We start from the raw sequence: 16,969 nt of genomic DNA, 5'->3' as shown, positions 1-16,969 counted from the left end.
GAACCATGTACAACCCATTAGTGCATAAATGATCATTATAAAGTCACTCCCATTCACGTTCACTTTTGCACATAGACACAGACAAACAAATAGCTGTTTATTCAGAACAACAAAAGGTAGTAGTCTACAACCACGTTTGTTAAGATCCTTGTAATATACATAAATCACCCAGAGGGGAAAGTGTTTTCTCAACAAAAGTAGAGTTACTCTCTAACGCCAGAATAAAAACAGCGTCATATCAGTCTTACCCTCGTAACTTGTCAACAGATTTTGTCAAATCCATGTCCATAGTCTTCTTCAGAAACTGAATGTAGTTGGTCCACATGTTGACATTAAGTGGGTTGGCCTTCACAGCACGCTCAAAGATCTGCACAGAATAAAAATATTAGAACATACAACATTTTAGAGGTGAAAAACAAGTATTAGCAGAAATTGGTAATGTAACTTGTCTTGTTTTTGAGATTTGCACTTATATTGCAACTTTCACTTTGTGGATAACACACATTAAAAAAAACATATATATCCTAAATAGACAAATAATTTGAAACAAACTAGAAATAAATTGAAAAAAAAAATCGAATTACCATATGCAATGATTAAAATATAAATTTATGGTTTGATATATGAATACTGTAGCCAAGAATGATATGAGGGTGGACCACAACAATTATTTTGTAAGTTTAATTTTTTAGATTTTTGCTTCAGTTTCATAAATCTTACCATATTAGTGCAGTTTTAAAGGATAAGCTGTAAACTTAGGGGTCTATTTATAAAAAAAATTGCCTAGCTTTTTGTCCAGAGAAACTGCAAGTACATTCATTCTGTGTGACTAAACCAGCATTTTCTTATTCATTTTAGGGATTTTATGCTCAATGTGTAAAGCAATGGCATGTGAGCAAATGGAGAAAATGTAATGTTTTTAAAGTATTTTCTCTTCTGACTGAATGTTCTTAGAGTATTTCCTCTTGGGATCAAATGTTTTTAAAGGTATGTTCTTTAAGGATTGAATGTACTTAGAATATGCTATATCCAGTACTACTTATATTCCCCAGAGAAATCCATAAAATAACATGTAAAATAGGTAACTTATTCTAATTACATTCAATTAGACAACATTTGAACAAACAGAATTTGCCCTGCAAAATAAAATATAAAGCGGAACTTCACCCAAAAGGGGAAGTTGCACTCTTCCTCCTCCTCCCCAACCCCCCTTCAACTTTTGGCACATTATTTTTTGTTTGGGAGCTAGGATCCCCTAGGCCAGTGATGCGAACCTTGGCACCCCAGATGTTTTGGAACTACATTTCCTATGATGCTAATGCACTCTGCAGTGTAGTTGAGCATCATGGGAAATGTAGTTACAAAACATCTGGGGTGCCAAGGTTCGCCATCACTGCGATAGGGCCTAGGCGATCTGAGTGGAAGTTCACACATTAAAAACCTTTGCAAGGGTATTATTCACGATTTGTGTGCAAATTCTGATACAATCGCATAGCAATTTTTAAAATAAAAGTAGACCCCATTTGCCCCGACTGCTACTAATATTTCCAAATTACATATAGCCTGTACTCAAATATATCTTATATTGTTACAAATGTCCGCTTATATTAAACATTCTAAAAAACCTCTATAAGAAGCTGCAATATTATATATCTCTTAAATACAGTAGTAAAATAATTCAGTACACCAACTGAATATAAAACTTGCCTTTTTTCTTTCAGGATGTCTCTCCCCTTGTAAATCACAATCTTGATGGTTGCAGAGCAGATGTCAAAAGGAGCGTCTAAGCCCATCCAGCCCTCCAGGAACTCCCCAGATTGTTCAGATTTCACATAAAAGCACACTGAAGAAAACGGCGCAACCTCTCAAGTGGGGGTGGCTATACACTGTAAGCGAGTGCGCAAGATTTCTTTGCATGCACATAATGCCCTTCAATTTAATTAGTATGGATAATGTCTTTGAAGGAAATAAAGTGTGGGCATTTCAGTATTTTCAAGTGGCAATTAAAAGTCTTCATTTTGTGGTAAAATCGCATTATGGCGTGGTTCGAATGTTGTATAATTATTCATTTCAATATACCTATCTAGCCATGTAAACCTGTATGACAGCACACAGTGAACAGGACTACGGACACAGTTCAGCATAGGCACCCTGACCGGTCTGCGGCTATGCAACACCATACACGAACTGTGATGTCCATTTTTTTTCTGCTTTCAACACATCAACTTCAGGGAAGACATGTTAACTTTCTGCCTAAAATAGTAAATCCCATGGACTTTCAGATGTCATTATAAATGGGCAGTAAGAGGAGAGCTTCACACTGATGAGCTCTCTGTGGCTTTGCTCTTACCTATCAGCATGCTCCTTGCACTGTAGTAAACCTGATGCATCTTCTCTACTCCCTTAAGTTCTGCTGTACAGACTATACTTAGGCTGCAAGAAGCTGATATCAAGTCAAATTCAGGTACAGTATGTCCCCTACATAAGAACCTTTCAGTTGTGAACTTTAAAGGATGTGAACAGGTGTTTGCACAGTTTTTTTTCCCATTCAACCCAACAGGCTGAACGAAAAAACTGACAGATCGCTGTACCAACACAAGCAGCAATTTCCCTAGTTGTGCAATTGTGTTCTGACAAGGGGACGCCCCCCACCAGAACACACTGATCAGCGCTCGCAGCCTTTGTATGCAAGCACTGAGCGTTCACAAGTAGGGAACTTATTGTACTTACACTGCTTGAGTTAAAAAAAACAAAAACATTTATGATATAAAGCTACATTAATTTGTGTCTTTATACCTGCCTGGAATTCAGCTTTAGGGTAAACATGTCTGAATCGAAATCTGTGACATTCATAAAAAGTGTTGTAAATACTCATTAGAAATATAATTTGCAGTGGTACGCAACTTGTGACAGATTCATGTGTGTTTCGAAAAGGTGTATAGCAGAACAGTCTCAAACAGAATTTTTTTCTGTGACACAATTCTTGCACCTGTGCTACAAATCCAACATGGAACAGGACTTGTTTACATTCTACGTCCACTTTTCTTATCATCGATACAGTGGCTTTTCTTTATGTATTTGTTGCAACAATAGCAACAGACAGTAAAAGTGAACAAGAACTGCATCAATTAAATAGGAAGCACATGTCAAATAAGCACGTGTGGGTACCAAAAATGAAACCGTTGCATGGGTTTAATGAATTCGGCACAAGGCTTCTGACTACATCCACAATGCAGAAATGTGTCACAAATGCCCTAATGAATTTGTCCCCTTTGTGTTTTAGCATTTTAGTTCTACTGTACAGAGAAATAATGAGAATGTTAACTTCAGTGCATGTACACCGTGTGAATCTGCAAGTGATTGTATGTATAGAATATTATTGCTAGCACCTTTTAGTGTATTTGCTACTATGTATATGTCCTAGTATTTATAATACTGTAGACATCCTTTACATAGGATATGTATATTTTATGAAAACTGTACAATAGTTACTACACACGATCAAATAAAGTGGAGGTTTCAAAGTGTGAGTATATAAAAAATTCTACAACAGGTTTATACAGCACTTACACACAGCCATTATTTTTTGGTATCCTTTATTTATCATATTTATGTAGTGTCTCTAGAGTACATATAGCCAGTCACATCAGACCCTGCCCCGAAAAGAGGTTACAGTCTAAAATCCCTACTCCACACATACACACACACACACACACACACACACACACACACACTCTATGATCTGTTTGGCCATGCAGCAGTTGACCTCCTTTTCAGTTTTTGTAGTATGAGAGGAAAGTGAATCATTCAGAGGAATTCCATGCAAATACCAGGTAAACACACAAATTACAAGCAGAACATGTTGCTTGTGGGAGTGAAGCTTATCCTTAAAATTTAAGTAAAGAGGACAAAACACTCAGCCACCAAGTCATGTAACAGACAGGCACACACAAATAGAGCACGTACAATGACTAAAGGAACACTCACACAACAGGAAAAAAAACTCTGAATTTACACACATCTGAGGACAAACGTTCAAATATTTTTACAACATTATTGTTTTCATATTTTCAGAAAGTCCATTCATTCACGTTCCCTGAAGAAGCTGCACACTGTATAATGTCTCCGAGGCTCGGTTCAATTCCATAACTCTTGCTGCAACTGATGCAGTTACTTTGTGTTTGTAATTGCAGGCGGACACAGCATTAGTGTAATATCTGCAATGTCAGAGTGTATGGAATGGAGAGAAAATATTAAGCGGCAGTATTAGAAGCCCAGTGGAAGAGAACACGATCTGCAGAGAAGAGAAGCTGGGTGCACTTTGGAGCTGTAAAAGGAATGGAGAGGAATACTGGAGCTGTCAAGGTGTACTTTCTTTTGTAATAGCCAAATGCCTAGCTGCCTCTGGTCTAAATACTTTGAGTCACTGACCTGCTACAAGTACAATCTGAACCCAGAATCTGCATACTTTTTCCAGGGCCAGAGAGCATTTAAACCACTATGACAGCCAGACTGCTAGCATTTTCATAAAAACAGGTTGGCACTGACAGCTCACACAACTCCTTTTAGGTGTCAGTAAACCCCCTTCTCTAAAAAACAAAACACATATATTCCTTAAGGGTTCAGTTATACGTGTCTTGATTATAAAGAAGGAAGCAATGCTCATTAATGAGGCTTTAGCATTTATGACATGTTTATGATGCGTTTTCATTGTGTTGTTGAAACGTTTAAAAATCTTGATAAATGCCTATGAAAGTGTTGCTTTTCTAGTGGGAAGTGCTTGCAGGGGAAGCAATGTAGCGGAAATCATCTATTTCAAGGCCTAGTAGGCATGTGGTGTGATGGACATTTTTGTAAATTCTCTGCAAGATTATTTATTTATCAGAGGTACTTCTATAGCGCTGTCAATTTACGCAGCACTTTTCATATACATATTGTACATTTACATCACTCCTTGCCCTCAAGGAGCTTACAATCTAAGGTCCCTAACTCACATTTATACATACACATACTAGAGCCAATTTAACCTACCAGCATATCTTTGGAGTGTGGGAGGAAACTGGAGTCACCGGAGGAAACCCACACAGGCACAGGGAGAACATGCAAACTCCAGGCAGGTGGTGTAATGGTTGGAATTCGAACAGACGACCCTAGTCCTGCTAGGCAGAAGTGCAAGATGGATTCCAATATTTTCATCTCTTTGACCCTTGATTTGGTCCAGCTCAGGTTTGCTGAACCATGGTCGGGTGCACTGTCAGTATTGCTGGCTGGCTTGATGCTTTTGCCTGCATACAAATGGTGTTACCATAAAGCCACTCTGTACAAACAGGAAGTGGCTAGAGCTGCTCTGTCCCAGTTCTTTATTATTTCCCAGTGCATTCTGGGATACTGGATCCTCCACTATCTCTCCCCCAGTGCCCGAGTAACACTATATAAATACTTCACTAGCACACCATAAATACTATAGGTACTGTTATGCCCCGTACACACGGTCGGATTTTCCGACGGAAAATGTGTGATAGGATCTTGTTGTCGTAAATTCCGACCGTGTGTGGGCTCCATCACACATTTTCCATCGGATTTTCCGACCCACAAAGTTTGAGAGCAGGATATAAAATTTTCCGACAACAAAATCCATTGTCGGAAATTCCGATCGTGTGTACACAAATCCGACGTACAAAGTGCCAGGCATGCTCAGAATAAATAAAGGGATGAAAGCTATTGGCCACTGCCCCGTTTATAGTCCCGACGTACGTGTTTTACGTCACCGCGTTTAGAATGATCGGATTTTCCGACAACTTTGTGTGACCGTGTGTACGCAAAACAAGTTTTTAGCCAACATCCGTCGGAAAAAATCCTAGGATTTTGTTGTCGGAATGTCCGACCGTGTGTACGGGGCATTAAAGTGCAGTTACAGAGCATTACCATTGAAATTAATGGAGGTGGCTGACAAGTATCAGGTCTCATGAAATGGATATGCCACCTAGTTTTTAACACAACACTACCACTCGTGTGTGAGCAGCACTGTTTGGGGTCACTATAATATTCATGGCAGGTGTTGAAGGGCGACTATGAGGCTTTAAAAATGCTGAATAAATGCCGCATAAACGCAGGGTATTGACACACGTGTGACCGAACCCTAACAATTTTTGAAATCTCTCTTTGCCCTTTGTTCATTAAAACGTTCCTTTAGGAGAAAACACCTGTAAATTATGCCATTCACTAACAACTCTCCCCTCGTTGGCGACAACGATCTGCAGACTCGTACAGCCTCTTCATCCTTGCCACCATAATACATATGCTCCCCTTCTAGTAGTAAGCAAGTCTCGTGTCTTACTGTTGGCGATAATCATCCTACCTGCCCCTATCAACACAGCCTGGGTGAGGAAATGAAATATTCAGAACAATTTAGGCACAAGGTTAAGAAGCCCACGACTTTAATTTGACTGGAACCACTAGCTTGACCAGTGTTTCTCAACTCCGGTCCTCAAGGCACCCCAACAGTCATGTTTTCAAGCTCTCCATTATTTTGCACAGGTGATTTGATCAGTCTCACTGCCTTAGTAATTACCACAGCCATTTCACCTGGGGGAAATCCGAAAACATGATCTGTTGGGGCGCCTTGAGGACTGGAGTTGAGAAACACTGACCTAGACTTAAAAAAAAAAAAAAAAAAAAAATATGGATATTTGGATACTGGCAAAAGAAGTAGTTCATAAAAAGTAACCACCTTTTGCACATACCCTTCTTTCACATGTGTGATTGCAATACACGAGACAGTATCACAACTCACCCTTACTAGTGTAATAGCGCCAATACAATCATTAGTGCACAAGGAAGACTAAAACCTGGGTCACTTCTCCAATGAAAAACATCCATCACACTCTAGTGTACACATCACGAAGTACAGCATGGACACTGTAATGCGCTGCGCTGCAGGAGCATTGTCCTCTACTATATAGTGTGTTAAAATGGTTGTAAAACCACTACAAAAAAAAAAAAAAAAAAAAAATCTGCAAGACAAAGGCCTAATGAGCGAGTATGCATAGCATACTCTCTCATTATGAAATACTCACCTTAGATCAAAGCCCCCGCTGCGGTCCCTATACACTGCTCTCTGGCTGACGACATCACTCCCGGAGTTATTTGCAGGTATCGTGGGCTCTGGCGCTGTGACTGGCCGGAGCGGCGATGACGTCACTCCCGAGCATGCGCACGGGAGCTGCCAGTAACGGCACATCAGCTGAAGCAACAGCATGAACGAGCCGTTGCTTGAGTGTGTATGTGCCGATGACGACTCTCTAGCTATACAGCCCTGAACATTGCTTCAAATTTCAAAACAAACATCTGAATCAACGTTGCAAAATTACAAAGCATCTGAAAATTCATGGAAACACACATTACTGCAAAGTGTTTTACTGCATGCTTTTTCAAATGAATCTGGTGAAAATAAGCTGTAATAACACTAGTTATTAAAAGAACTGTAAACACATGCACTGCCCAGAAGTGACTAATGCTTGTTTAGGAACCATTTTGTGGAATTTGATTTATGTGTGGGATTAAATCTGACCCCAAGAAACAAAGGGTAAGGAGCATGCTCTTGCATGACCTGTTCTAGCATAGGTACCAATCATGATATTCATATGACAATCACGGCTGTATGTGTAAGTGCTGCACGCTTACCCATACAAACATTGGGTCCTGCTTAAATGGAGCTATTACAGCAAACTGAAAAATCTCCATTGGAATAACAAGCACCCCCAACTGCCCCAGACATACATTAAGAAAGAAGAAAAATAACGTTCAGCAATCCAAAGTAACACTTGAAATCATATGCATCTTTTGCTTTCATCAAGCTTATTTTTGGATGGCAGATGGGCAAATATTTGACCAAAGATCACTGGAATTGAGAGATCTAAGTGTTCTTTATGTGACTTTCTTTGAATAAAGTGACATTGCACGCACTTTCCATTGTAAAATCAGTGTGTTCATTCCAAAACATATTATGTGCTCACTCAGACATCACTAGCTCATTTACCCCTTCAATGTCCAATGATCAAAAACAATTTTTAAATGGTTCTCACAGCTTGTACAAGCTCTGTGTAAGTCCGCCTGACTGTAGAAATGGAGGCTGTGTCTAAGCATCACACAATCACAGCTGAGTTTGCCTTTCTTTGGGTTACTATAACAAGTAAAAAATATATGGCTGCCTTGTGCCACTACGCTCAGGTACCCCATATAAAAGTAGAATTTCATTTTTTTGTGCATAAACTCCATAGGTATGGTGTTAGGAAACTGTAAGAAAATCTAACCTTCACAATATTTCTTCCTGCCTACAAACTTGTCAATGCTTTTCATCCAAATAAATGCTATTTAGCAATGAATGTGACCTGTATAAAAAGTAGACTCAATAGCAATGCAATCTTTCATGTAAGTACAGTGAATGTAATGTCTATGTTGGCTTATTTCATTGAAATTTCTGTGTTGCATAAACTTTATGGTTTTGATATTCCAGTTACAAATACCTTTTCTGTCTCTTCTTCATTACCATGATGCTCCTCCAGGTCAGCATACTTCTTCCAGTAGATGTGACAAAGAGGAAAATATGCGAGGAACGCATCATAAGCTTTTCTGCATGCTGGCAGGTTTTTCTGTGGGAAGAAAATAAAATATGGCTATACTGACAACTATGTATGCACTTTATACCCAAAAGGTGAAAATATTCCACAGTAGCGCAAACGTTACAAAAAAAAAAATACAGATTGTCATAAACTAATATGTGAGTAATAAAGCAAATGTCCATAAAAGTGCTAAAAAAATTGTGCATCTTCTCATCTCACTAGAGATGATGCACCATATGTCCACTACCAAAATAAAAGTGCAGGTCCATCTCCCTTTAGTATATCACTCACCGGACCTCATTGCCACTCATTCTCATGATTGTCAATAATGCTCGAGTATAAATCTCCACCTGGGAAATTCAAAACACCACCTCTAATTCATTACTCCGGCTCTCATATTAATAGCCACCACATGCCTCATCACCAATAACTAGCAGAACCAGCAAATTGAAGATAATCATCTCTTTTCTCCCCTTTTTTTTCCTTCTTTCTTATCCTTTTTCCGTTACTTCTTTCTCTGATGCACATTGAGTGAAATAATCTGAACGCACTTTCTCAAGATATTCCGAATAGTTGCAATAGAGTTGATATTTCCATACCTGGAAAATAGTATTCAATCCCAAGGATATCCCAGTGCATTTAGATTTATTCACTCAATGCGCATCAGAGAAAGGAGTAATGGAAAAAGGATAAGAAAAAAGTTTAAAAAAGGTGAGAAAGAAGATGATTACCTTCAATTTGCTGGTTCTGCTAGTTAATGGTGATGGGGCATGTGATGGCTAATAATTTGAGAGGGAGAGGGACCTGCGCTTTCATTTTGGAGGTGGACATATGGGGGGTCATTTACAAAAGGCAAATCCACTTTGTGAAAAGTGTGGCATGCATTTGTATTCATCCCCCTGAGTCAATACTTTGTAGAACCACCTTTCACTGCAATTACAGCTGCAAGTCTTTTGGGGATGTCTCTACCATCTTTGCACATCTAAAGAGTGAAATTTTTGCCCATTCTCCTTTGCAAAATAGCTCAAGTTCTGTCAGATTAGATGGAGAGAGTCTGAACAGCAACTTTAAAGTCTTGTCACAGATTCTCAATTGGATTTAGGTCTGGCCTTTGACTGGGCCATTCTAGTACATGAATATGCTTTGATCTAAACCATTTAATTGTAGCTCTGGCTGTATGTTTAGGGTTGTTGTCCTGCTGAAAGGTGAACCTCCGCCCCAGTCTCAAGTGTTTTGCAGACTCTAACAGGTTTTATTCTAAGATTGCCCTGTATTTGGCTCCATCCATCTTCCCATTAACTTACCAGCTTCCCTGTTCCTGCTGAAGAAAAGCATTCCCACAACATGATGCTGCCACCACCATGTTTCACGGTGGGGATGGTGTGTTCAGTGTTACTTTTCCGCCACACATAGCGTTTTGCTTTTAGGCCAAAACTTTCAATTTTTGTCTCATCTGACCAGAGCACCTTCTCACACGTTTGCTGTATCCCCCACATGGCTTCTCGCAAACTGGACTTCTTATGGCTTTCTTTCAACAATGGCTTTCTTCTTGCCATAAAGGCCTGATTTGTAGAGTGCACGACTAATAGTTGTCCTGTGGACAGATTCTCCCACCTGAGCTGTGGATCTCTGCAGCTCCTCCAGAGTTACCATGGGCCTCTTGGCTGCTTCTCTGATTAATTCTCTCCTTGCCCGGCCTGTCAGTTTAGCTGGACAGCCATGTCTTGGTAGGTTTGCAGTTGTGCCATTATTCTTCTATTTTCGGATAATGGACTGAACAGTGCTCTGTGAGATGTTCAAAGCTTGGGATATTTTTTATAACCTAACCCTGCTTTAAAGTGGATGTAAACCCGATGAAATTTGACCTGGGCACATATATCTGTAGTGTTTACTTATCGATCTTCAAAGCATTAAGTCCTGTGTCTTTCTGCTGCTTCATTCCTCTGTTATCAGCATTATAACTAATGACAAGCTCTCCGACACAGGAGATAAAAGCAGCTGAAAATTTGTGTCAGGGAGGTTGCTATAAATAGATTAGCAGAGAGCTGATCTATTCACAGCACAGCTCTGCATGTGTCTTTCTTCCTCTGCCTATGTGGAGGAGGGGGGGTGCCTTTCCTCCAAACAGCTGTCACACATTGTATGCCAAGACTACCCTCCCACTGCTGAAAGAGGAAGTAAATACACAATATTCACTTTCTAAAGAATATAAAAAGCTGAAGACAGCAGATATACATGTAAAACTTATGTAGGGAGATTTGTTTCATCCCTGTGTATCATCTGATGCTGTTCACTTCACTGGATATAGGAGAGGGTTTACATCCACTTTAATCTTCTCCACAACTTTATCCCTGACCTGTCTGGTGTGTTCCTTGGCCTTCATGATGCTGTTTGTTCACTAAGGTCCTCTAACAAACCTCTGAGGGCTTCACAGAACACCTGTCTTTATACTGAGATTAAATTACACACAGGTGGACTCTATTTACTAATTAGGTGACTTCTGAAGGCAAATGTTTCCACTAGATTTTAGTTGGGATATCAGAGTAAAGGGGGCTGAATACAAATGCAGCCACCATTTTCAGATATTTGTAAAAAAAAATCTTGAAAACCATTTATCATTTTCCTTCCACTTCACAATTATGTACCACATGGTGTTTTGTTCTTTCACATAAAATCCCAATAAAATACATTTACATTTTTGGTTGCAACATGACAAAATGTGGAAAATTTCAAGGGGTAGGGGTTTTTAGGGCACTGTACTATACAGTACAAGTGTGTAATCTAAGACCCCTTTCACATTGGGACATTTTGCAGGCGCTATAGCGTTAAAAATAGCGCCTGCAAAACTCCCTAAAACAGCTGCTCCATTCACTCCAGTATGAAAGCCCGAGGGCTTTCACACTGGAGCGTTGCGCTGGCAGGGCGTCAGAAAAAGTCCTGCCAGCAGCTTCTTTAGAGTGGTGAAGGAGCGGTGAACTCACCGCTCCTCCACATTGAAATCAATGGGGCAGCGCTGAGGCTGCGTTTTGCGGGCGGATTTAACCCCTTTTCGGCCACTAGCGGGGGTTAAAACTGCCCCGCTAGCAGCCGAATAGCGCCAACAAAACGACGGTAAAGCGGCACTAAAAATAGCGCTGCTTTACCGATGATGCCCGGGGCGGCACAATGTGAAAGGGGTCTTGGAGTGAACAGTGCTTATGATGCCACATGGATGAGGCTTGGATTAACAGGAACATTACACACACACACAATGATGTCTTTTGAGCATATACAGTCATGGCCAAAAATATTGGCACCCCTGCATTTCTGTTAGGTAACGCAGCTCCTCGCCCAGAAAATTGTTGCAATTACAAAGGTTTAGGCATTCTCATGTTTATTTCTTTTGTTTGTATTGGTATGACAAAAAAGTGGAGAAACAAAAAGCCAAATCTGACACATTTCACTCAATACTCCAAAAACGGACTGGGCAAAATTATTGGCATCCTTAATTTAATATTTGGTAGCACACCCCTTGGAAAAAATAACTGAAATCAATCGCTAAAGGGGCAACACAAACCTCAAAGAAAAAACTCCATGGGGTTGATTTACCAAGACCCCTTTCACACTGGGGTGGTGTGGGCGGTAGCGGTAAAATGCAGCTAGTTTTAGCAGCACTTTACCGCTGTTATAGCATCGCTTTTCACCCCTGCTTGTGGCCGAATAAAGGGTTAAAAGCACCTGTGTTGTGGCACTGCCGAAGCGCTTTGCAGGAGATTTGGGAGCGCTGCCCATTCATTTCAATGGGCAGGCGTGGTAGAGGAGCGGTGTATACGCTTTGACAAAAGAACCTGGAAGCTGACTAATCTCTATGCACAGCTGCACCAGATTTTGCACTCTACAGCTTTAGTAAATCAACCTCCTTGTGTAAGATCCACTGTGATAGGATCAGTGCCAACATTACATGCTTGCCCACACTAGGTGGCTAATGATAATGTTAATAACAGCCTGATGTTAAAAAAATGAACAACAAACAAGAGTCTGAAAAGGAGATACAAAGACAACACAAGTAATAAAACATGAACAATAATGTTTCTGTATACACCTTAAAAAAATTTATGTCAAATCAGCAATGATAAAAAAGGCATTAGGCCTTTACCTCACTTTCTGCATATGCTACCAGTTTAGTCCAAGCATGGAAATTGAATGGCTTCCGCATAGCTGCTTTCCAGAAAGTGTTGAATTCAGGAGGCATACCACTTTCCACACCACAGGATTCCTCATCACTGCCACTACAGTCCTCCGTGGTCAGAACATCGCAGTCCATGGTGGAGAAATCAGACATAGGGGGATTCACTGGAGATGAAGGGCAATAACTTTACATGCAGAACACTTACACTTATATTAAGCATTATTAATATTAGATTCTGTGTTATGCAAAGGTAAAATTACATTAAATCACCCCAATTTTCAACAGCACCTACAGCTCTGCAAATGTCTGCCCTTCTTTACCAAGAAAGACCCACCTAGTCATTTTCAGTGTAGCATAATGAACATATTTCAAAATAAAAATAAAGCTTATTAGAAAGCAATACATTTTGTGCTGGGTTTATCATTACAAATCAGAAAAAAAAATTGCAAGCATGAACTATTCCCAAATACAACCTATAATATACAGTGGGGGCAGAAAGTATTCAGACCCCCTTACATTTTTCACTCTTTGTTATATTGCAGCCATTTGCTAAAATCATTTAAGTTCTTTTTTTTTCCTCATTAATGTACACACAGCACCCCATATTGACAGAAAAACACAGAATTGTTGACATTTTTGCAGATTTATTAAAAAAGAAAAACTGAAATATCACATGGTCCTAAGTATTCAGACCCTTTGCTCAGTATTTAGTAGAAGCACCCTTTTGATCTAATACAGCCATGAGTCTTTTTGGGAATGATGCAACAAGTTTTTCACACCTGGATTTGGGGATCCTCTGCCATTCCTCTCCAGTTCAAAAAAATCAGCTGCTTGATGCCAAAATGCCCAAGAACCCCCTACCATACCTTGGCATTTGCCTAACCCCATCCTATGACTCCCTCTATCAGGCAGACTACCCCTCTCTCTTTAGGAATTTAGGCAACCTCACTTCCTCGACCTCCCTTCAGTTCTCTTGGTTTGGAAGAATTCATACCCTTTGCATGACCTATTTGTCAAAGCTCCTCGACTACTCCAGTCTTTCCGATCTCCATTCCGAACCACATGCTGCGAATTGAACAATGCAAACTGATTTGTTTCATTCGGTAGAGCCATAGACGGAGTTAATCAGCTGCTTCTGTATTATATCGGCGAAGGTTAGCAGGAGGCTTGGCAGTACCCAACCTCAAACATTACTATACCACCGCACAAATTTCTCCTCTCGTTTCCCTGGTGCTTCGATGGTGGCATGGAAAGGGAATAAAATACATCTACGAACTCCTGGTGCTCAACGGTATCTTTAGAACACTTAAAGTAATTGTAAATGATCACCTTGTAAAACAGCCCATTCAGTTTAAAATAGAAATGAAAGGCAAAACATTTTTGTATAGATATTGGGGTTGCACCGATACCGATAATAGTATAGGTGCCGATACCAAGCATTAGCACGAGTACTTGTAATCATGCAAATGCTCCGATACTTAATCAGATACCTGTTGCAGCGGGCCAGCGTCCTCAGCATAACGGGGGGGGGGGATTGGCCAGGCAGCCTCACAGATGATCGGTACGGGCAGTTACAAGCACCGATCTCACTGTACAGCTTTCAATAAAAGCAGCTGACAGCCGCTTCTCCTTCTCCTCTCCCTCCCGCGGCTGTCAGCTGCATTACTGAAAGCTATACAGTGAGATTGGTGCTTGTAACTGCCTGCACCGCTGCACCGATCACCCCTGACTGTCCCCTGTGTCCTGCTCTGGCTCCTGGTGTCCTCCAGTCCCCCCCCCCTCCGGATCTGTCAAGATGGGGAGCGGAGGAAAGAGCCAGTAAATATGTCATTTACCGGCTCCTTCCTTTTCTGAACCACTGACTGGGGAACCTCTGTCCTCAGTCCCTTTCCCTGTCTAAAGGGAGATGTCAGGGGTCTATTTAGACCCCCGAGATCTCATCAAAGCCACCCATCAATGGGTGATGTGATGTGTTGGGTTTATCGTTTTCTTTGATGGCCAAAAAGTTACATTTTAGTCTCGTCAGACCAGAGCACCTTCCTCCATACATTTTGGGAGTTGCCTTGCAAACTCAAAATGTGCCATTCTGTTATTTGTTGAAAGTAGTGACTTTCTTCTGGCCACTCTGCCATAAAGCCCAACTCAATGGAGCGTACGGCTTATTGTCGTCATATGTACAGATACTCCAGTCTCTGCCGTGGAACTCTGCAGCTCCTCCAGGGTTACCTTAAATCTCTGTGCTGCCTCTCTGATTAATGCCCTCCTTGCTCGGTCCGTGAGTTTTGGTGTGCGGCCATCTCTTGGCAGGTTTGCTGTTGTGCCATGTTCTTTCCATTTGGTTATGATAGATTTGATGGTGCTCCTAGGGATCATCAAAGATTTGGATATTTTTTTTTTTAAACCCTAACCCTGACTTGTACTTCTCAACAACATTGTCCCTTACTTGTTTGGAGAGTTCCTTGGTCTTCATGGCAGTGTTTGGCTTCTAATAATTTTCATACAATTCACATTTAATTAATATAAATAAAATATAGTAGTTCTTAATGTCCTACATCAATTTAGCTAGTCACATTTACATTTTTTTTTTATTTAGCGAGGATTGAACCAGATTGGATATCCTTAATTGGCGGACCTATATAGTTGGAGGTGACGTATCCGTTCACATGACCCCTGATGACATCAGAGCGTACTGACGAAACCAGTAGGGTGGCTTGAGCGTGATACATCACTTCCACCATTTGCAACGCAGCTGGAACGCCAACGGCGTCTCCATACACATGGTTATGTTTGCTTAAGCTGCTATGAAGTTTTTACTTGGTTTTATTTAGTCTTTTGAGTACATTTTTGATATACTTCACCATGGGAGCCTTTTTCCTCTTTTAACCTATGGCATTGATGGTCTGTTATGACCAATTCCACATTGAGGTTTCCACAATACGTCCATCAAGTACCTGCATAGGTCTACAGAAATCCTGACCACACAGCATTTGGATTGAGCTGCGGCCGTGAGATTCTCCATTTGGCACCTTCCATTAAGGCGGTTTTGACTACCTGTAATGGGGGTCATTGGATTCTGGAGAGTAGGATGTGTGGCTGGTGATGGTGGTGGAAGACATACCTCTCTGATGATTGCCAAATACAGGAAGATTCTATCCAGAAATTGTCTATTCGAACACTTTTCACTCAATAGTGTGATTTTCTGTTTTTGTTTGTTTTTTGATTTTTCTGACGTTTTGATTTCTTCTGATCGTTTTTGCTTTATGGTAAATTATTTTGCTTGATTCCACACTTGGACTCTAAAGCTGAGAAGCTTATACATGATTGAATGTTATGCTTGTGGTCCAAACATACTAGCACTTTATCAGCTTTAGTGCTAAGAAGTTTCCACATGATTCTAATTGTTGTGTTTGTGGTTTATGCATTATCAGAAATAATAGCACCTTTTTTGCACTTGCACTATTATAGAGAGCGCGGTTTTAATTAATTATTTCACATTTATCTTCATTACAATGTGCTGTTCCTATTTTGTTGTTATTATACACATTTAATTACACAAGATTTTTTCATCTGCGCGGGCTGGTGGTATTTCCACTTATTACCAATTTCTTTACTACCTCTTTTGGAGACACACCCACAGCGATGGACATATTCAAATATATGAGTAATAGACCCACTGACACACACAATGTTTTTTCATCAGCTGAAAATTTAGCAGTTAAAGATTTGGAACACAATTTTAAATCTCTAAAAAGTGTTGTGGATAAAAAAATTCGGGCTTGGTGGGACATTGCTACACTTGAACAATATGTTAAAAACAAAATGACGCTTACGCTGGGTTATTGGCCCCAATGATGGTCTTGAAGATTCTGATTTAGACACCCAATGGTACAATTTTTTTAATGGTAGTGCACAAAAATGTTTTGTATTGATTAGACAAGCTAAATTCCAACTACTAGAAACGAAAATTATTGAGCTTAAAGAAGCCATTACACCTTTTAAGGATACTGCAGAATACAAAAAAAAAAATACACAGGTACAAAAACATTTAGAAAAATTAGATAAGAATACTAAATTTAGGAAATTAAAGAAGTATCAACGAGACCTTAAAGATTATAGGGAAATTAGAGTTTATAAGTGGCAGGAAGAACTGGTTGAAGTGGCTCTCAACCAGTCCTTGGAT

At 40.1% G+C, this 16,969-nt stretch overlaps 1 protein-coding gene across 2 annotated transcripts in view; it reads right to left on the bottom strand.

The window, feature by feature from the left end:
- The window catches only part of LOC141112233 (pre-mRNA-processing factor 39-like), a 71,593-nt gene that overhangs the window by 42,665 nt on the left and 11,959 nt on the right, over window positions 1–16,969 (bottom strand). The window contains exons 2-4 of one of the 2 annotated variants that reach the window (XM_073604858.1): window positions 12,757–12,953; window positions 8,526–8,651; window positions 249–367 (exon numbers count right to left, since the gene is read on the bottom strand). In XM_073604858.1, coding sequence (XP_073460959.1) covers window positions 249–367; window positions 8,526–8,651; window positions 12,757–12,953 — 442 coding nt within the window. Of the gene's footprint in view, window positions 1–248; window positions 368–8,525; window positions 8,652–12,756; window positions 12,954–16,969 lie in introns of those variants that run through there. The other variant, XM_073604859.1, reaches the window with a different exon arrangement.

The sequence above is a fragment of the Aquarana catesbeiana genome, linkage group LG11, assembly GCF_042186555.1.
Source record: "Aquarana catesbeiana isolate 2022-GZ linkage group LG11, ASM4218655v1, whole genome shotgun sequence".
NCBI classification, from domain to species: Eukaryota; Metazoa; Chordata; class Amphibia; order Anura; family Ranidae; genus Aquarana; species Aquarana catesbeiana.
The sequence above is the reverse complement of the archived record's forward strand: the minus strand, read 5'-3'. Positions and strand labels throughout refer to the sequence as shown.